This window comes from Metopolophium dirhodum, chromosome 7, assembly GCF_019925205.1.
Source record: "Metopolophium dirhodum isolate CAU chromosome 7, ASM1992520v1, whole genome shotgun sequence".
Taxonomy (NCBI): domain Eukaryota; kingdom Metazoa; phylum Arthropoda; class Insecta; order Hemiptera; family Aphididae; genus Metopolophium; species Metopolophium dirhodum.
The window spans coordinates 22,621,326-22,644,675 of record NC_083566.1 but is presented as its reverse complement, the minus strand read 5'-3'; the positions used below and the strand labels follow the sequence as shown (position 1 = coordinate 22,644,675).

The following is a 23,350-nucleotide window of genomic DNA, read 5'->3' as shown; positions in this document are numbered from 1 at the left end:
CAAGGAAAATCCATTAAATTGCTACTGAGTCGATCAGCTACATAGTTGGGCTATACAGTTTTTAAATAAAAATAAATATTTAAAATTCATTTTTACATTTTTATTGGGAACAAATTACGATTTTTTCGATAAATGAATCAATTTCGTATTTGAGATTATTTCGATAATCTAGATTATTGGTCAACGTGCAGACTACAGACCAACGGGCAACAACAACTACATAATCGCATTATGCAGGCTTGATGTTAAATAATTAAATTCTAAAAGATTTAAAGTATTAATGCAATTTTATTATTTTATGATATCTTATACATCACATTACCTAATGATTATAGTATATTATAAGGTATACCTAAATAGTATATAGGACGAAACGTAAAATAGACAATATATTTAAGTCATCGTCTATGATTAGCCAACGAATAAATTTCTAATGACATTTCATGGGCTCAGAACCAAAAGGTTGTATGTTTATTCTATGGGTGATATGTATCTCAAAATATAAAATTGTTCAAGAGAGCCATTTTAAACTATTTTAAACTTGAAACTTTATTATCTAAAAATTCACAATTTTGTTGTGCATTAGCACTAGCAAATTGTTTTAGATCCTGAGTGGAATGATGATTGATGAATGTATTGATTGTACAATGATGTGAGTTTTTTATTTTATTTTTTTTATTTTTGTGTCTGTCATCACGGTTTGGGGCAGTAAAACTGCTTCGATTTTCTTCAACAGTATCTTTTTTGATGGGAAAGTGAATCTAGTTGGTGCATAAGGGAGGTCAAATTTAAAAATTCTCAATAATTTTCAAAAGCGACGGGAAAAACAACATAAAAATTAAGGAAAACCGGGTTCTTTACAAATTCGTTTTTGGTTTTTGGTGTAACTCTAAAACAAATGTACATGACATTTTCACTGGTTGTTTATATTTGCATTTTCTGTACACGATAAAATTTTCAAAATATTTTTATTTGCTTTGAACTGTTTAGAAACATTTTAAGTTTCCAATTGTATTAGTCTTTTAGATTCTGAGCGAAGCGATGAATGTATTGATTCTACAATGATGTGTGTTTTTTATTTTATTTTTTTTTTTATTTTTTTTTTTATTTTTGTGTCTGTCATCACCTTTTAGGACAGTAAAAGTGCTTGGATTTTCTTCAATAGTAACTTTTCTGATAGGAAAGTGAATCTAGTTGGTACTTTGGGGGGTCAAAAGTAAAAATTTCCCAGTAGTTTTCACAAGCGACGTGAAAAACAAAAGAAAAATTAAGGAAAAACGGGAATTTTTACGCAAAATCTGTTTTCGAGAAAATCGATTTTGGTTTTTGGTGTAACTCTAAAACAAATGACCGTAGGGACATGAAATTTTGACTGAATGTTTATATTAGCATTTTCTATACACCATAAAATTTACAAAATATTTTGACTCTTTTTGAGCTGTTTACGGCCATTGTCAGTTTTCAATTTTTTTAGTTTTTTTTTCTATAAATATCAATAAAATTTTATCTGTTGATGAAAAAAGCTTGAAAATTTAATAGAAGGCTCCTAGGTTATTGTTTCAAAGGCAGATGAAAAAAATTAAAAATCCTTAGTCACAGTTTTTAATTATAAGCATTTAAAGTTCAAATTTTGACAAAATACGGAAAAATCACGAAAAATAGCAAATTATTTTGAGTTGAGAATTCATAAAAATTTTTCTTTTTAAATCTAAGATTTGAAAATGTAATATAAGATTACTCATAAGTTTGTCTACCTTTATCAAAAAAAAAATGTCTAGAAGAAACTTAAATTAAATTTTTATGAGCGTCTGAAATTTATATTTTTACAACATTTGATATTTACTCGATTTCTCATGTAACAATTTTCTTATTTTATTGTAATTAAAAAACGAATGACTGTAGATCCTTGAAATTTTCACTGGTTGTTTATATTTGCATTTTCTATACACAATACAATTTTGAAAATAATTTGACTTTTTTTGAACTGTTTACGGACATTGTCAGTTTTCAGTTTTTTTAAATTTTTTTTCTATAAATATCAATAAATTTTTATTTGTTGGGTAAAAAAGCGTGAAAATTTAATATAAGGCTCCTGATATATCGTTCTAATAGCAGTTGAAAAATATTAAAAATACATAGGCACAATTTTTTTTTATAAGAATTTAAAGTTCAAATTTTGACAACATTTATCAAATTTAGAATTTATTAATTATTTTGTGGTTAAAAATGTATAAAATGTTTAACTTTTATGGCTAAGGATTGAAAATTTAAAACAAGGCTCGACGTAAATAGGTTATATATAAATTACTTTATTCACAATAATATCATCAAATATACTTGGTAAAATCATAGGCTGACTGACTGTTTTCGCTCAGAATCGTTTTTCTTATACAATGATATTATATCATTGAATTCAAATTTAACACCATCCATTACAGTGACCCGCTTGTAACCTACTGTACAGCAGAGCGACATCCACTTATCCACCTTTTTTTCAATGAATGTCAATAAAACTTTATTTGTTGGCTAAAAAAGTTTGACAATTTAATACAAGGCTCCTAATATATTGTTACAGAGACATTTGAAAAATATTAAAAATCCAGTCTCAATTTTTTTTTATAAGCATTTAAAGTTCAAATCTTGACAAAATACGGAAAAATCACGTTAATTAACAAATTATTATGAGTAAGAATTCATAAAAATTTTTCTTTTTAAATCTGAGATTTGAAATGTAATACAAGATTATTCATAAGTTTGTCTACATTTATAAAAAAAAAAATGTCTACAAGCAAATCAAATTAAATTTTTATGAGCGTTTGAAGTTTATATTTTTACAAAATTGGATATTCACTCGATTTCATATGTAGTGGTTTTGTTATTTTATTGTTATTCAAAAACAAATAACTGTAGATACATGAAAATTTTACTGAATGTTTATATTTTTATTTTCTATACACCATAAAATGTTGACTCTTTTTGAGCTGTTACAAACATTATCAGTTTTCATTTTTTTTTAGTTTTTTTTTATTTAAATATCAATAACATTTTATTTGTAGGGTAAAAAAGCGTGAACATTTAATGAAAGGCTTCTGATATATTGTTACAATAGCACTTGAAAAATATTATAAATACATATGCACAATTTTTTTTTATAAGCATTTAAAGTTCAAATTTTGTCAATTTATAATTTAATAATTATTTTGTAGTTAAAAATTTATAAAATGTTCAACTTTTATAGCTATAAGGATTGAAAATTTAAAACAAGGTTCGACGTAAATAGGTTGTATATAAATTACTTTATTCACAATAATATCATCAAATATACTTGGTAATATCATAGGATGAACGTTTTCGCTCAGAATCGTTTTTATTATACAATGATATTATATCATTGAATTCAAATTTAACACCATCCATTACAGTGACCCACTTGTAACCTACTCTGTACAGCAGAGCAACATCCACTTACCCCCTTTTTTTTGTTTTAAATCAAAACTGAACGAAAAACAATTTCCAATAAGAACCGAAAAGTTCTTCAGATTTTTTTTTTTTTTTTTAATTTTTTTTATTGTAAAATATAAATAAGATGATTTACATAATATTAAAATGTTTACAATAAAGTATCTACCTCCTTTAAGAACCTATATACCTATGTACAAGACAGTACCCGTGATAAGGTGTGAAGGGTTTAACCACCGACCACCGCGAAGTTCTCTCAGATTATACAATCGTATAAATCAATAATACAATCGTATAAATAATTAATCATAAAATTATATGGTTTTAATTTTTATACCCACCCAACCCCTTTCTTAAAATTGGTTTTGAGTATGCCCATGCCTACTTAATTTATCAATTATCATTCACAAATTGTTTTTAGAAATCTTTGTTATTTTGATAAATGTATAATAATTAATAATAGATTGAATCATCGTCCATCATATTATTATTGATACAATGAACATGGGATAATACTTTTTGGTTATGAATAATTTATTTTATCATATAGAAAAAACCTTAAGGTTTTAACACTATCTATTGTTAAGAACCAAAAGGTGATATTTAGATTGCTATCAAATAACAAATGTGTAAATTTGATCGATTTAGCCGCACTATTTAGTTCTTGATAACTCATTTTTAGTATTGATTATTAAACATGTGTGTGTCTCAAAAACAATTTAGCACCTTTTGGTTCTGGCCAACGATTTATAGAAAAAAAACTAAAAATATTGAAAATGCCCAGAAATAGCTCAACATGAATCAAAATATTTTGAAAATTGTATGGAGTGTAGAAAGTGTTAAGCTGCTAATATAAAAATTCAAATAAAACAACCAGAATCGATTTTGTCAAAAACCAATTTTGAGTAAAACTTCCTTTTTTCCCCAGCATTTTTGAAAACTACTGAACATTTAATATGTTGACCTCGCGAATGCACCAATTTTTCCATCGGAAAAGATACTGAAGTTGAAAATCAAAACATTTTGTCGGCTATCTATCGTGCACACAGAAAAAACACAAAAAAATTTAAAAACACACATGTATGCATATTTTATATATCTGATATCGAGTATCAATCAAAACTGTCTGATTAATATAATTATATGTATATGAATAATCGTTTTAAGTATCAATTATCATTCAGTCGACCCCGGCCTTTGAACTTTACAATTATTATTCAAACTTACATAATAAGGACACCTCCCAAATAATCTACATTTACGATTTATCTGAATTTCAAAGAATGGAATAAAAAAAAACGAAACAAAAACATGTGATGTAGGTTCCCTGTATGGATTTAGAGTAGAAAGTTGTCTATATTATTACGAGGACTGTCTCGTGTATTTCCGGTTAAGATACAAATAAAACCGATGGTCGGAAACAATCATTTCCTGTTTCAGCGACAACTTCCGGTCGACGTCTTCTCGTAGAGGCCTCACGTCCGTTTCACTCGCCTTAATCACATGTACCATTCAGCCACCGATTGCATTAAACATAATATTACATATACTAAATCGTACATTTCCGGACGTTATTGACCCACATATTAGTGATAACAGCTATACCTATGCATTTATTCAAATTTGTATTTTTGCAGTTTTTAAGTTTACCTGAAGACCATAATTCTAAATATCTAGAGTTCTTATGCTATTTAAGGAATATCCTGTTGTTGTACAAACCTATTTTATTCAAACAATAAACGCACTTTTAACACTTATTTCATTTTGAAAATGTTGATTTATATAAATCAAAATTCGAACAAGTATTATCTGAGTTCTTAAACATTAAGTACGCACTAAAATACTTACAGGATAATAGTCCACGGACTATAATAGGTTCAGAAGATAGAGTAGCTATGATGATCTGAAATTATATTAATCACTAATATAGGTACCTAGGTTAATCAATTAACATTTAACAATTTGTAAGCTGTCTAAGTATAATCAAGTACTAGACTCAATATTAAATTTGTTAGTTTACTAATTAATGTATTCGAATGAATACCTTTAAAATGAATGAAAGACAAAAATGAAATAAAATATTAAATACTTTAAAAAAACATATTTTTATATTTATCTTCAATCGATTTGTTTGGTCATTTAGCAGAAGTTATCATTTGTTAATAAACCATCATATCAATAGGTATCAATAATTTTACAATTATAATCATGGTTATGGATGATGGACTGCCGCAAATGGTTAAAAATCTGGCAGACTAGATATATCAATTAACATGTAGGTATAGGTGGGGGTATATTGTATACCTCACCATACGCTAATTTTAGGTTAGGTAAGACATTCTTTTTTTTTTGAGAGAAGGTCAAGAAAAGGCCAACCCTAAGTAATAATATAGTAATAATATACCTGCCACAGAAGGTTAAATATAAAAAAGGTGCCAATGTTATACATGAGATTATTTATGGAATATGACTGTTAAATGTTAATATTACACTTACTAGAATATTGCTAAAATAAATATATTTCGAGAGATAACAACTATTCAATAATAAATGTATAGATTTAATTGTATTTTAATGTAGTTGTATTAAGTTTAAATACAAAAATATTACTTTATATTATTATAAAATATAAAGTACTCTATAATAATCCTAGGTTTAGGTCTATAAAGGGAGTAATGGGATTTTTGCTATACATTGAACCCATAATATAGTTCTTCTAACTTTACAATATAAAAATTGAGGAAAGGACTAATGATTTTATTTAAATTTATTATAATATTATATAACATACAGAATTTTATAATATATATATATATTATGTATATATATATACACATCAATAAATTTACATGTATTATGTACATGTATGAATAAAAATAAACAATGTATTTTTTAATTAATCTATTTGTCCACAACATAAAATTACGAGAAAAAAATTATTACAATAATATTTCAATAACAATAATATTAAAAATGTCATGTGATGAGATCGTGAACGAACAATCCCTGGATGATACAAAATGTTATTTACAAAAAAATAAAAATAAAAATACATTTAGATCCCTAGCAGTCTTGTCGTTGTGCTTATTAACCACCGAATAAGTCTAGTAGATTATTGTAAGATTGTTCGATAGATTGTTTTCCATATCTCGACAAGACAACGAGACAAATTAATCAAAAAGAGAACAATAATAATAATAATAATAATAATAAAATAATAATAATAATAATAATAATGATAATAATAATAAAAATTGGTAGACACCATGGCCATTATGGTACATAAATAATGGGTGGGGAGGGGGAAGAAATGGTATTCGATGTCAATATTCATAATAAAAATAAAAATGTACACGAAAGCGATAAAAATATGTATATGCATTTATAAATAAAATCTGTACTTTAAACAATATACATATGTACACAGGGTAAAGAGAGAATTCGTTTAAAAACATAGAAAAAAATTATTCAACATATTCGTAGGTTATAAACACAAAACATAAAAATGATAAAATAAAAATAATAATAATAATTGTAAGCTAATGTGGTTGGTATTGGTGACGACGGTCGCCGAAACTGTCGACGATGGCACCGAAACGACTAACGCAAGGTTAAAGGACAATAACAACGTTATAATTATTCACTCGGACCTGTCCCGAAAGGGGACAGACGCACACAGATGAAGACTTTACCTCGCCCATAACTCGTTTTAAATGTAAACGGCGTCGGACACTTTGTTCAGGTGACCGTTATTATTGTTGTTGTTGTTGTTGGGCGGCGACGATATGCCTTCTGACCAGTCAGAGTTAGAGTTGGGCGAAGACGAGGACCAGTGCCATGGTGAGTCGGGTGACGGCGTCGGGAAACTCTCGGGTGCCGCATCTGATGGGGGTGTCAGGTACTGCTGCGCATGCTGCGATTGAGGGGGTTGCAGCGATTGGGGCGTCTGCTGAACGCTGCCGTAGAAGTGATGGAACTGGCTGAAAGGGTCCACTGCCTGCATGGTGGCATGTCGGAGCGCCTGCATGTGTGTGGGTGACGTGGGTAGCGACGGTCGTGTCTTGCCGGGTGACGGCGACATAACCACACTGTGCGGCGGTGACGGTTCCTGGAACGACGTCTGCATGCCCATCATCTGCTGATGAATGACTCGGTAGTCGGGTTGCTGCTGTTGCTGTTGCTGTTGCTGCTGCTGCTGATGCTGTTGGTGGTGCATCGCCGCCCCGTAGTTGGCCATCGGTCTCTGGGACGCGGAGGGCAACTGCGACAGGCATTCCTCATAGGCAGGCGGCTGTTGCGGTATTCCACCGACACCACTGCCATACAGTCTAGACACGTCCAACGCCATCAGGTCCATGTTGTTGGGACCACCAGCGCACGTCACGTCCAACCCGAATGGTTTCTTGTTGCTAGGTGCCGCCGCAGTGGACGACATGGCTGACGACGGTGGCAGGGGAGGGGGTTTTTTCACGCTACCCTTCCGCTTCAACGACATGTTCGAGTCCATTGAGTCGGCAGGACTCGTCGGGTTTGACGGTTTTGACCTCTTCTTGCCCTTTGCCGTGCCACCACTACCTCCATTGCTCAACTTCATTCCTGGTATGTTTATGTTGGAATGGGCGGACATCATATGCTGCGAGTCTGTGAACAAACACATCCCAAGGTCAATCTCCGTCGCCGGCGTTGTCGTATTTGTCATCGTCGTTGACGTGTTCTTGGGTAGTGGCACTAACGGCCGTGAGACCCGGTTTCGCTGCGACTTACTCATGAAGTTGTTGTTGACAGGCACCATGGTCTGGGCATTGGGGTGAGCCACGTGCGAGTCCAACAATCTAACAATGTCGTGGTGCAACCGTTCGCTGGCCACATCCCGAGGTAACCTTTCCATATGGTCTGCAATCTCTCGGTTCGCGAAATTATCAAGAAGCGCTTTGCATGCTTCAAAACTTCCTTCTCTAGCTGCCAGAAACAACGGTGTTTCGTCCTAGATACAAAATAAAACAAAGAAATTGTTTAGAAAAGTATTCTAAATATGTGCTTAATGCCTGCAAAATGTAGAGCTTATTCGCTAATTGAATTAAAATTGATAAAAAACATATATATATTTTTACCTTGTCGTCTTGAGCGTCTTTGTTGGCGTTGTTAGCCAGCAAAATGTTTACTGCATCTACATTATTGACCGATGCAGCCCAATGCAACGCCGTTTTCCCACTATTATCTGGTATGTTGATATCGGCGTCAGCATGAATTAGGTCCTCTACCATTCCTTCGATGGCCAACCTGGCTGCTAGGATTAATGGTGTCGTACCGTCGTGCATCCTCGCATTTAAATTTGTTGACCGGTTCCTCAGTAAAATCTACAAATAAAATAAAAATATCATTAATCAAACTGTTTTTTTTTTCAACTACAGTACATTTTCTTGTGTGTTTAAAATTAAAATAAATTAACTTACTTGGAAAGCACCCATTGCGTCAGCGGCTACAGCGGCATGCAATGGTGTCCGGCCAGTGTGGTCTTGAAAGTTAACGTCAGCACCCATATCCAACAAGCGTTTGGCTGCATCTGCTCTAGCATATCTTGCGGCCAAATGCAATGAAGTTTCACCAGTCTTATCAAGCGTAGCGTTTAACTCTGCACCTTGTGAAACTAATTCTGATATCATGTTAGTTGTAGCGTCTTGTTCTCCTTCGTCTTCATTATCAATGCTCGTGTCCAATCCAGCACCACCAGCTACTGTCACATCCATCAGTCTCGTCAACCCACCAGGGAGTCTTTCATTAACTTCGGTTTCCTACGAAAAATAAATAAACCTTGTTTAGTAATATACATATTAAACATCAAAAACACTCTTAAAAACTTACTCTAGACGGTGGTGTGTACATGACAGTTGCCTTATTATCGTTAGAATTTAAAGTACAATGACTCCAAACATCATCGTAAGGGTTATCCAAAGGTTGTGACAATATCGGAGCTGGTCTATGTCGTTTTGCTGGTGGCATATCACCCTCGGCATCTTCGTCTGACCAAGCACCAGCACCCCTTCCTATGGTCATTATACCACTATTCATGTCCATACAGCTCAACGTCATGTTATTCTGTTTCATCGTTCGGAGTTCCTGTCCATCGGGTACTCTTCTTTGAGTACTTGTTCTACTGCTGTTACTACCAGTACGTAAGAATCCTTCTGGGAACCATGTTATACCATTTGCTTTCTTGCGATGAGTAGATATCAACACTCCAAGACTAAGGCCGACTACTAGTATCAAGAACATTCCAGTCAACACTAACGCTGTACTACTCCTAGGTTGTTCAATCGGAATTTGACTTCCAGGACCGACACCTTCTGCCTTGTAAATAGGAAATGATGTTGATAGCGCATGACTAGCGGCTGAAGCAGCTAAAAATCCAGCAGCCTAAAACAATGAATGCACACTATTAGTAAAATCTCTCTTAAAATCGATTTTTTTCTGGTGGACTTACCCCTGTGCCACTCGAGAAACATTCAACATCTCTGGTAATCTCACATTTCCTATTATCTATTTCTAAATAAACCACGACAGCTCCAGGAGGACTTTCTGCGGGGAATATCATCTGTTTTCCAGTCAATTCATCTTGTTTCACTCGGACTGTAGCTCGTAACTCTCGACCCACCTAAACAAGATTTTTTATGTCAAACATCTACAATTATTTTTTTTAACCATTTTAATGGTTCTACTTACCTCTCGCAAGAAAGAAGTTAAATTAGACAAAAGTTGATGATAGTCCATCCGTAAAATGAGTCGCATGGCACCTTCAGCGATTTTAGGTGGTTCTCTTTCACAATCCAAACCATCCCAATTACATTCGGCATTATTGCACCCATAATCACAATGTCCATTAGCATAATGACTTTGACAATATGCGTCATAGATCGGACTAAGATAAATTAAAACAAATTAATATAATGTCTTCATTAAACATTCAATAAATCAACAAAATATAAAATACATACTTGCAAGGCATTAGAGTTCTTTCACAATCTCTACCATCGTACAAACATTCAGGTGTATTACACTCCGCGTCACATCGTCCATCAGCAAAAACTTGCCAGCAATTTTTGGTTGTAGTACAATTTCTCCAAGGGTTCAATCCGAGAGAACAATCTCCACCGTCGAAATCACAGGCAGCTGTATTACATTCTTGATGACATCTGTTATCTTGAGACTTAGCAGTGCATCCGTTAGTTATACAAGCAGCAAGCTCTCGTTCCCAATCGTAATCTTTTTTTGTCATAATGCCTTTAGATGGGAATTTTCCCAGACCTCCTTTAAATTTGGAATCATAAATATTACAATTTTTTCCTGACCAGTAAATTGGACAGAAACACGCGTAGTCCCCGAGTTTATTTTGACAAGTACCATCATGCTCGCACGGATTACTTTCACATTCATTATAACTATCGACTTCACAGTGAATACCTGCCGTGCCCGGAGGACATTCGCATTGATATCCTCCATGTTCTAGTGAGTGACATAAACCATCACCTTGACAAGGACTAGAGTCACAATCTACTCCGAAGAATTCACAATTCCTTCCAGAGAACTCTTTTGGACATACGCATGTATGGCCACCTTCCACTTGAGAACATACACCACCGTTTTGGCACGGACTGCTTTCGCAGAAGTTTACTTTTGTTTCACAGTGTCTGCCCATGTATCCAGCACGACAGTTACAGTGGAAATTGTTGACTAATTGAACGCAGTCCAATGTCCCATATGGATCGCAAGGGTTTGATAAACATTCATTTATGTCTCCTTCACATCTGTGACCGACAAATCCAGCTGGGCAACGACAATCGAACCCTCCAACTCGATCAATACAAGTACCGTTGTTGTGACAAGCTTCGGGTGAACAGTCATCAATGTTTATGTCACAAATAATACCCAGTGTACCTGGTGGACATGAACAGCTAAAGCTGTTGATTAAATCACGACATGTTCCACCGTTTTGACACGGATTGGGATGACAGTCGTCAACGTTCAGTTCGCAATTTTGTCCCTGGAAGCCACGTGGACACTGGCAAGAGTATCCCGCAACTAAATCTCTACACGTTGCTCCATTTTGACAAGGTGCTGAATCACATTCATTGATTTCTTTTGTACAATAGCTACCGGAATAACCATCGGCACAATGGCACCTATGACTATTACCAATATCTTCACACACACCCCCATTATGACACAGAGCATCACGTCGAACACCTTTACGCAACGATGCATCGTTACAGGATACCATTTCCACGTCACATACTTTGCCCGTCCAACCGGGCTGGCAAACGCATTGGTATAAGTTCTGAATTTGTTTACATGTTGCTCCGTTTTCACAGGGTTGTGGTATGCCTCCGCCACCACTGCACCAGTCTACCAATGATTCGCAGTTCTTGCCCGTATAACCATACGCACAATGACATGTATAATACTTTCCGTGATCGAGGCATGTGCCGCTATTCTCGCAAGGCGACGAATCGCATTCGTTTATTCTAGTTTGACAATTTAATCCAGTATACCTACATAAAACAAATTAAATTGTAATTATTAATTGAAACGAAAATATTTAGGCAACAAAATAATGATTTTACTCACCCAGTTGGACATATACAAGTGTAGTTGTTAATACCATCGACGCAAGTGGCACCATTCATACAGGATGAATCAGTACAATCCTGGTCATTAGTTAAACAGTGCATGCCAGAAAACCCAACGGGACACGTACAAGTGTACGAATTTACATATTGTTTGCAAGTGGCTCCATTCAAACAAGGTTGAGATAGACATTCGTCGACGTCTACTTCGCAGTGACGACCAGAAAACCCGTCAGAACACATACAAGTATAATCGCCAATGCCATCCAGACATGTAGCTCCGTTTTGGCAAGGTGCTAAGATCAAAAATTAATCATGGTTAGAGAGATAAAACTTGGGATATCTAAATAACAACTTTAAAAACAGTAAATTAACTCACAAGAAGCGCATTCGTCAGTGTTAATCACGCAATCACGACCCTGAAACCCAGGAGCACAGGCACATTTATATGATCCGTCAGTGTTTTGACAAGTGGCGCCGTTCCGACAAGGTGCAGTCAATGCACATTCATCCACGTCTTCGTTGCACAAGCGACCTTTCCAACCAATAGAACATTCACATGCGAAATCTAAAAAGTTGCTGGAAGGCGAACACTTAGCACCATTGCGACATCTGTTTGGTGTGCATGGGTCCAATCTGCTTTGGCATTCCGAGCCAGTGAACGGTAGTTGACAGACACACTTGTAAGCGTTCACCAAGTCGATGCACGACCCTCCATTTTTGCACGGGTTAATGGCACAGTCATCGATGTTAACATCGCAGTTGTGCCCAGAATACCCGGGCTTGCATTGGCACGTGTAACCGTTTACACGGTCTGTGCACACTCCACCATGCTGGCATGGATTCGAACTGCACTCGTCGATATCAATGTCACAACGTTTTCCAGTGTATCCCGGCCTGCAGTGGCATATGAACTGGTTGAGGCCGTCTTCGCAACGCAATGCATTCAGAGAGCACGGGTTGCTGGCACATTCGTCGATATCGGACAAACACCGGGGTCCGTAGTAGCCACGAGGACACTCGCAACGCCAACCAGCCACTAGGTCCACGCAAGTTCCGCTGTTGGCACAAGGGCTACTAGCACATTCGTCCACGTTCATCTCGCAATGCAAACCAGTGAAACCTGCCAGACAGTCGCAAGAATACCTGTAAAAAAAAAATATGAACGGTTAGTGTGAGCAGTACATATACAAGCGTCGGTTGACGAAGAGGATGTAAAATCGTCTTACTTGTTGATTCCGTCGATGCACTTCGCCCCGTTCCGACAGGGGTTGGACACGCACTCGTTGATGTTGACCTCGCAGTTAGGGCCAGATGTGCCAGCTCGGCAACGGCACTGGTACCCGTTGATCAGGTCCTCACACGTACCACCGTGCTGGCAGGGCGCGGATGCGCACTCGTCCAGCTGGTCCTGGCACAGAAGTCCCGTGTAACCCGGATGACAGGAGCACGTGAACGAGTTCTGGCCGTCGATACATTCACCATGCTTGCACGGGTTCGACAGACAGTCATTGATATTGTTCTCGCAGTTGAAACCTGTGAAGCCCGGCGAACACTCACACTGGTAACCGGCTATAGAGTCGTGACATATTCCGCCGTGTTTGCACGGGCTGCTCACGCAGTCATCGATGTTGGTCTGGCACCGTGGTCCTGAGAACCCGGCAGGGCACGAGCACTTGTACCCGTTGATCATGTCAGTGCATACACCGCCGTTCTCGCACGGGTCTGCTTCGCACTCATCCACGTCGATCTCACATTGCGTGCCGGCAAACCCTGTTTAAAATCACCACCGTCATTAATAGTGGTTAAAATATTATATTATTACACCTAGCACAATATTATATTATGGTGTTGTGTGCGTCATTGTAGGTAGGTATCTATTTTATCATGGGAAATACGGCTAAAATAAAAAGTTACAGCGAATGTGTGTTCCAGATTACAGATGCAGGTCACATATCGCGTCGTACATAATATTATATCATATCAAACGTAGAGAGAGAACGCGCATAACAGGTGTGTGTGCGGGGCTACTGAGTTGGTGTGTATGTGTGTGTGTGTGTGTGTGTGTGTGGGAAATGAATAATTCCAAGGAATCGACGGGATCCAGTTCCACGTTTGGTAATTAAAGGTTGACGGTCTGGTTTTTAATCGCGCGGGAACGAAATTAATTATCCGACGCAGAACTGTCGCTCGACAGACCATCTGTCTCCAAGTTTGGTCGACAAGGACTGTTTGTTACGCGCACGTCCACGGAGAGACCTCAGTCCGGTTTTAGTACACAAGAACAATACCAAATCCAATAAAGACCGGCAAATTATTACAATGTTTCCCTACGATTCGCGTATTATTCAATCCGACACGTGAAGAAAATTACTAAGCTGTCTGCTCGCGACAACAGTAGTTTTATTTACTGCATTTTTTTTACCCGGCTATTAAATGCGGTATGATAAAACTGTTCACACGCGAAATATTCGATCACATAATAAGTAATATTTATGGTTATAAGTTTTTTTTATGTATATTTTCATCAGGCCATTATTGAATATTATTTAACATAGTTTTGGACTACAGCCAGTGTTAATAAAGACATTACCTAATGAAAAAGTATTTAATTATGAAACCTACAAAAAAAAATTCAAAGCTTTACTTTCAGTCTTGAATTCAAAATAAAAAATAATCCCACGGTAATTGTGTCATACATAATATTATTAAATATAATGTTATTCACTCATATTGAACTAATCAGAAAACTAAATGAATACCATGTTTATGAAGCATTTATGTTACAATTCTATAATTAATTTATACGGAATTGAAAAATCTAATTGAAACCCGATAGATTGGTTATTTCATTATACACATTATAAGTATAAAGATAATTATAAATGTTTGAATGTCTCGAGTTTAGATTACCTGAAACTTAATACCATGGTTTTTATGTAATCGTAACTTGTTTATAGTTTAGAAATCAAATCATTCACATTCATACATTTACAGGGCATGCTTTAATATTACATTCAACGTGAAAAATTACATTTAATTACATTGATAGTATTTTGTGACGCTGTATACGCGTATTTTATCAAGAATTATGACGTGCATGATGGGTGTGTGAATTATTGTTAGGTACGCATTTCAAGTAAACATTACCGATGTTAATATTTATAAAACCAAACTCTACAACCATATGTAATGAAAATAAATATCGTATTTTTTTTCCTTTCCGTCTCACTTGCGTTGGTAAAAAAATGATTTAGAGAGGAAACTGTCTTTGCGCTATACCGAACCAAACGCGATGCCATCTGTTCGTTTAATGGGTTCAATTTGAAACTGGGTTATATACATTTTTTTTAACGGCAGTGTAAAAGTGTTAAAAAAAATATAAGGATGTAATCCTTCTGCACATTTAGCTAAATATAAAACAATGTGGGAACAAAATATAATAACTCGTCCTCCGATTCGTTTCGTCGAGTCTGTTTAGCGTTAATGAATATTATTACGATACGCAATTTAGGGACCGTTTCTCGGGACAAAGACAAAAAAATGTCATCGTTGCGGCCCATTTGTATATGGAGCATATATCGTTGTCAATATGGTACATAACAAAGTGTATAAAATATAGTAATATTATGTGTAACGTCGTCCGTCGGTTACTGCAGCGATATAAATATTGTAAAAAAAGGCAAATGTTTACGTCGGGTCCAGGCCGAGTCGTGTAAACAACACACGCTGTACGTGGCTGCAGATGACGAATAATCGCCGATACCTTATCTCGAATGCGGTTCCGAGTAGAAAACACACACATAACATCGTTATACATAATAATAAAATATAAGATACGAGCAAAATCGCAGTGGAACAATAATATATTATTATTATAATAGTAATAATAATATTGTACGGAGAAGGAACGCGGCGTACTATGAGAAAACGCGCGTTGGCGAAAAACCCGAGTAAAAACCGATGTAATGTCTCTCCTCGGGACGTGTACCCACACTTGCACGCGCACTCGCACACACATTATGGGTACACCACACGCGTAATACACGACATACGCGTAATATAATGTCACGTGTAGGTACACTGCAAAGTCTGAAACGCGTTAGTGTGTGTGTGTGTGTGTGTGTGTGTGTGTGTGTGTGAATATTATTACATATTATTATCATATCATATTTTATACGCCATAGCTGGTCGTGCAGGACACTCGGCGAAACATTTGTCCTACACACGCTTACACTCGCGCGCGCGCACACACACACCACAACCTTATGCATAACACAATGTTATGATGGCATTTCAAACATTAACCGTCGTCGGTCTTATATTATTATATTATATTGCATAGGTACACACACCAACTACGGTCCCGCGGCGAAGACAAGACGACGACCACGGTATAATAATATATACCTACAAACGTGGCACGCGGTCGACATTTCGCGCCGGTTTCCATAATATTTTATAACCGGAGGTGTCGTCGTCGTCGTCGTCCGCCACCGCCGCCGCCCGGTCGTGTCCGGCCTGCCGTCCAGCGCGTACAGTCGTCGTGGTTATAGGTACGTGGTTATGGGTACAACACGGCCGTACCGCGGATGATATACGCTGCGAACCTGCAGCACGAAGTGTGAATAACGCCTATATCGTTCCTCGGCCGTCTCGTCGTCGCGACGGACGCGTTGAAATTTATGAACATATTTTATTATACAAATCCGCAGTGCCCATACGATAATATTATAATAATATAATGCCCGAGAAGAATATTATAATATAATACTATACACACGGCCGGTACCCGCGTATCATGTGCGTTCGATACCGTAGTGCGATACATACCATAATATAGTATAATATCAGATACGAACAACACGGGTACGCGAGTATCCGTGAGTGTACAGTACGTATATAATAACATGTCCGAGTGTGTGTGCGCAAGTATGAGAGTACCTATACGTATATATGTATATATATTACACGGTGTTGTAAACGCGCGCATGATAATGTTATAGACTCGCGTATAATAATAATAATATAATATTATGTACTCTCGGGCAACCGGTACATATATTATTATTATGTGCGCGTCGTCGTCGTCGCGCCGACCAGTTCTTCTTCCACTCCACTCCGCGCGGGCCGAGTGTCAATCACGCCGTGGTCGTCCGGCGCGCGCGTTATAAAAGGTAATGTAACACGCAACCGTTGTCGTCCTCATGTCTGTCGATTTATTCGCCCGTTTGATTTGTAGAACTCACTTACTCACTACCTACCTACACTATATACCTATACTAACTGGAATAGCCGTGGCTGTAAGGAATATAATATAATATTTTATTATATATTTATATATATAATAATAATAATACAATATAATATACGCGCCGAGCGAACGATAGAAGCGGGAATAATAATAATAAATAATATATAAAGCGTTCGGAATCCGGTTGGATCGGTAATGGTTTTTTTTTATTTTTTTTTTTCGCGTCGTTTTCTTTCCGCGCCATCACTCTACACATACGACCCTTTTAGGAATTGTATCCACTCGGGCCCCCGGGACCGGACCAGTTTGTACTTTCCACCAGGACTTGCTACGATTGGCGCATACTGAAAAGACTTGCGATCTGACACACACACACACACTCACACGCCATCCAATATACCTATACAATATATTTTATTCTGCCGGACGCGGCTAATCGTTAGCGCCGCGATCGTCCGTCGTCGTGAAAACTCAATACAAATGATATTCCATCGTCGCACACGCACGGCAATCACCGCCGGTCACACGAGACGCGATAACCTCGCTCCGCAGTGCACGGGACACGGCAAACGTAACGCCTGCGAGACGGCCGTAACGGATAAACGAATAATAATAATATTGTGTCCGCAGCTGATGGGCGGGGTATGCGATTCGTGATTTACCGTAACGACTGCGGGCACGACGACGGCCGGGACAACACCGCGTGCTTCGCGTTCAAAAATGATAAGACTTAAGTGTTGTACACAACTTAGACGACGGAAGGATTGGAAACGTCGAATTATTCAATAATATGATCATCAGCGCCCGATCGCGTATTATCGTACATGCCACGTGTTAAATGCTGCATCGCGGTCAAACACAGAACCCGCCACCTAACCAAAAAAAAAAACAATTTTATAGAACCAACAGCCACGATAGATTGTACAGTGGAGGTAACGAACACGCAACTGCAGTGATATCATTGAAATACTACGAACGACGATGGATGCACCGCGGCCATTAATATAATACGGACGAAGTTTCGTCGTCGCGTACGCCCGAAACCCGTTTTGTTTTTAATGCACCCGAAAACGGGCGCGGACAGACTCGGAACACGATTCCCCCCCGAAATACTTGTTTGCGGAACGATAAAATATTTACGACCCGGCTAACCGCTGCTGCAGGTGCCCGGGTGTCAAACAGTATAATTTATAACGAACCTTAAGAAGGTATTAATATTGTTATTTGGTTTTTTATTGTTACGTTTGTCGAAACGGAAACCGATTCGTCCGGAATCAGTCGTCTCGACTACGCGGCACGGTGGTGCGCCGTGTACACTCGGATCCGTACAAGTCACGTTGTTTTATGTCACCCATAAAACTCACGAGTCGATAATAGGTGCTATATAATATTATTATCATTATTGTGCTTTAACGTGCGAATTATTACGGCGCGCTCGTTGTGAAAAAGACTTTTATCGCGCATTATAATATATTGTGTGCGGCACCGAATTTCGCGTTCCGTAAAATATATCCGTTAACGGTTTCCGGTCGGGCCGATCGACAATAATCGGCATTGCCTACACTATAGCTCTCACATGCACACACACGCACGCTCACACACTGTAGCAATAATATTCAATAAACGGTAACAAGCGCGTTCGTTAGCGGCGGTCGCGCGACCGCTCGCGCCTGCCAGCGCCCGCTATACAACGAAGCAGCAACAACGCGATTCCGTGGCGTGGGCGTGATGGTTTTGTACGTATAATATTATATTATACGGACAACAACAAAGCGATAATAGATTAGGGTCAACGCGAAACACGGTGCTGGTATAAGGCGGAGAGGAAACGTAGAAGAGAAGGTAAAATAAAATAATAATAATAGTAATAAAACGATGATAATAATAATAATAAAATAACTACGTAGCAATATAAAATATACGTAACGAACGGCGATCCCGGAACAATGGTGCATTGTGTATGCATGTGTATACCTACACACACTCGCGGGTTTCGTACCGCCGCAAGTATTGTAGAGATAAATATTTGTATGCGGTACATTCCGGGCAAGCGTGTGGTTTTTTTTTCATTTTTTTAGTCGACGGATTTCGCGGGGGATAGGTACCGTCTGCTATCGTAGTTAGTGGAAGTCTCCCCCCTGTCGGGAGCAACATTGACGACAACGGCGCTCTTCCAGAAGATAAGCCCCTATATTATATTCTCCATAGTCAGAGAGAGAGGAGAGGTAGAGAGAGAGAATGATGATATAGAGAGCGGGACCATATATAATAATATTATTGTCCGGTTAATGAGGCACCCGGTATTACGCCAATAAAGGAGAACTTTACTTTACTATCCATTAGCGATCGCAATCTTCGTACGACGACTGGGTTGCCGCCGGGGAACCCATGTACATTATACGAGAAGACAACGTCCGCCTCGAGTCTCCTCCGACCTCTTATCAGCACGCCGCCGCCTGTTCGATTTGAAACGCGCTTATACTCGCACACAATATACAATGGACCGTAAATCTTGAAACAAATACCCAATGACAACGACCGCCATCGATTCCGTGTTGGTGTGCCGCCGCTTATAATATGTGTTTTAATGTGCCCGTTTTTTTTTTTTTTTATCGAAATAATAGTAATAATAGTAATCGATTGTAGTACTTGTCGTCGCGAACGCCACTAAATCTGTTTGGCTAAACATATAGGTACACCTCGACAGCACAAACAGACCATCACCTCTTCGGAACTTTACGGTGGACAAATAAAAATAAATGATCGTGATACGATCGACGTACCTATATATTTCCTCGGTCGGGCGTGTGCTTAAAAAATATGAAACGGCCGTGTTACGGCGACGGCTGCGGTGGGGCGAACGACCGTTCAGATGTGTTTATCTGGCCGGTCAGATCTGCGGTGCATGTATATACAAGATCACGCGAGATCTGAAAGATAAAGAGAGAGCCGTCGACAGAGCTTTTGTGTGTACCGGTTGGTTTGCTCGCCGCCGCCGACAAACGCGAGCGCAAAAGCAGTCGGGCACGACCCGAGTGACGGACGTCGCTACTCGACCGAAACGGGAAATAATATTCTCTGGAATAGCCACGCTAGAGACTTGAGTTTTTGCCACAATATCTCGCCGAGGATGATTTACACAGTTAGTTTAGTTTAGGACCAAAAATGTAAACTACCGACAACTACGTTGATGACGCCTACGACCGCAAGTCGTCGATCAACCTCTAGCAATCCTTCATCCGAAATCTTTTTTTTTTTTTGTAAACGCAAATAAATACCCCTCCTCCCCCTCACATAAAAATATACATCTCTCTGTCCGACTGTCTCTCACCATATATGTATATCGTCATAGTAAAAGTTCCAACTACACACAGATGGAATTTCAACGACTTATAATACCTATGCAGTTGGATAATTACGTTCAGTATAATAACATTTCCTCAGACAGCGGATTAAAAATTGTTTTCGACGCATATGTATAACGTCTAATTATTTTTAAGCGAGCACATGACGTCCGTCCATAATTCCGACATAATACAACGACCTCTGTACACGGCACAACTGCAATTATTGCTATAGATAGGTACACGCGTAATACGACAGACATGTTATATTTTCTAATAACCGTAAATTATCAAATTCCTAAATTAACCATTACATTAAAATATATTACTTTATAGGTACTTAATAACCAGCTATTGTTCCCACGCGGTATTGTGGTTAAATCTATATGAATCGATTTTGAAACGATTGTGCAAAATATAAATATAAATACATGTAATTTTTGAACCATTATATTATGTAAATCAGGAACGTGAATCATTTTTATTTTTTATTTTTTTTTAACAGTTTTTATAACGCACTGACATATAAATAAAGGATTCCGCGAAATCACGTTTACATAGATTATCACTAAGATAGTTCAAAGATAAAAATTGTCACCTCATCAGTTGATAAAAAAAATATTATTATTATTATTATTATTATTATTATATACATTCGTGTACTCATTCGTCACGTTACTACTATAATTCCTGCACGGAGGTACGTTGGTTTTTTGCTTCGTAAGCAAATTATAGTGTATAACGTACGGTATATTATAATATGATTATTTTACAATATCTGTTGATATTATCCGTTTACGTAGACTAGTTTTTATCTAAAATGTAAATTGAAAAGACGATAAATATATTATATAAGACGTATTTTTAGTAGGACCCTTCGGCGGAGACGCAACCCGCAGTATATGTAACAGAAGAAAGAAAACCAAGACAGTACGCTGAAAATGTTTGTAACAAAAGCTTACCTGGCATGCACACGCATCGAAAAGTTCCCGGATCGTCTAGGCAGGATCCTTCATTTTTGCATGGATGCGAGTCGCACTCATTCACGTTGGTCTCGCACCGTGGTCCTGTGAACCCTTGCGGGCAATTGCAGGCGAATGATCCAGGAGTGTTGACGCAAACTCCGTCATGTTCGCAAGGTGATCCTGTAAAAAATAGAAATAATTTATATTTTAATAACGACCCAGTGATGTGTACAATTCACAATAGAGACGTGTGAAAGCGATCCGTCGCCATCGCCACAGCCATGGATGAGAGGAGAGTTATATAACAAGACAGTGATGAAAAATCGCTGGCCAACTCACCGGCGGCGGCAGCCGAAAATCTATTACAATTTTTAATTGACTCGTTAACAGAGGCGTGTGCGCCGCTGTTTGTTCACTTGACAATTTAAAAAGATGACTATGTCTTAATTACAACGTTTCACGAAGTGTAATCCATCCACCGAACGTATACTATATCCATACCACTCTCTTTCTCTCTCTATCTTTCTTTTTATCTCTCGGTTACCGATGGGCTCGGCCGCTGACCGTTCGGTCAATCGCCGACAGCCCCCCCCCCCCCCCATCCTTCCATACCCATCTCAGGTGCACACACACTCAATCTTCCTGTTTCCGGACGTTGGAATGGCCCTGAAACGTCGAGGAAAACACCGATCGTGTACACGAGCAAGTGCGGATTATAATACGCGTACATGTATAGAGATAAAGATCGCAACAATGTCCACACGGTCACCAATATTATCGGTCTGACCGGTTAAAACCATGTTCACCGTCGTCTATGGGTAACTACGTGTACATACGAACACACATTGTACACGTGTCTGGTTTACCTGTACGGCTATACACCGCACTTGGAGATACCAACGCTGTAGTGTCAACGGTGTCAACCATAAAGCTGGAAAAACCGCTGGCGTTACGCGATAGCCGTACGTAACCATTTTAATTACCGGTCTCTTATCCAAGATAATCTTTCCCCTTATCCCCCACAATCAAATAACACGCACGCCATGGGAACAGGAAGCCGGTAGGCTATTGTTCGGCGGCTTGGATAATGGGGAGAGAGAGAGAGCGCGCGTGATCGGGTGACAGGAGGGGGATCGAGAAAAAAATATGTAGACGGAGTGAGAGAGACTTACAGAGCCCTGTGACGACGGTGTGGATTACAAGAATAGTAGAAGAAGTAGAAGAAGAGGTAGCTGTTCTTTTCGCCTCCATCCTCCCTCAACGGAGACGGCGGCGTGTGGTTTTATGTTGTGGAAATGCGATAGTGTGGGAACTTGTGAATTCGGGGGAGGATTCGTATTATATTATTATATTATGCGTGGTTTTATTATTATTATAAAAAAAATTTTATCATACCTTGTTCGCATTCGTTGATGTCTTCGGAACAATCGACTCCTTTGTAGCCGGAAGCACACGAACAAGTGTACGAACCGTTGATCGGACTTGTGTCGCATATGGCATCGGTGTGACACGGGTTGGACGTGCACGCGTCATCAAGGTGGCACAGGAGACCTGTGAAAATGCGAACATTTCGTGATTAGTCATTGCACGAAATAATGTGTCGTTAGCTGCAGCCAGAATACTATATAGGTACCATCACCGGTATCCTATATATATTCTGTCCAGCCGATACCGCTGTTGTACATTCGATGTGTATAACAAACACAC

General features: G+C 38.1%; 1 protein-coding gene across 2 annotated transcripts in view; it reads right to left on the bottom strand.

Moving 5' to 3' along the window:
• Window positions 1-6,208: 6,208 nt before the first annotated feature.
• Window positions 6,209-23,350, bottom strand: part of LOC132949335 (neurogenic locus Notch protein) — a 48,827-nt gene continuing 31,685 nt past the window's right edge. Inside the window, exons 7-19 of one of the 2 annotated variants that reach the window (XM_061020183.1) lie at window positions 23,039-23,194; window positions 21,641-21,823; window positions 13,310-13,853; window positions 12,460-13,226; window positions 12,082-12,376; window positions 10,452-12,005; window positions 10,180-10,375; window positions 9,941-10,111; window positions 9,322-9,873; window positions 8,913-9,251; window positions 8,571-8,816; window positions 8,224-8,443; window positions 6,209-8,100 (exon numbers count right to left, since the gene is read on the bottom strand). In XM_061020183.1, the coding sequence (XP_060876166.1) occupies window positions 7,169-8,100; window positions 8,224-8,443; window positions 8,571-8,816; window positions 8,913-9,251; window positions 9,322-9,873; window positions 9,941-10,111; window positions 10,180-10,375; window positions 10,452-12,005; window positions 12,082-12,376; window positions 12,460-13,226; window positions 13,310-13,853; window positions 21,641-21,823; window positions 23,039-23,194 (6,155 nt within the window). In that variant the 3' untranslated portion in view covers window positions 6,209-7,168. Of the gene's footprint in view, window positions 8,444-8,570; window positions 8,817-8,912; window positions 9,252-9,321; window positions 9,874-9,940; window positions 10,112-10,179; window positions 10,376-10,451; window positions 12,006-12,081; window positions 12,377-12,459; window positions 13,227-13,309; window positions 13,854-21,640; window positions 21,824-23,038; window positions 23,195-23,350 lie in introns of both variants that reach the window. The other variant, XM_061020182.1, reaches the window with a different exon arrangement.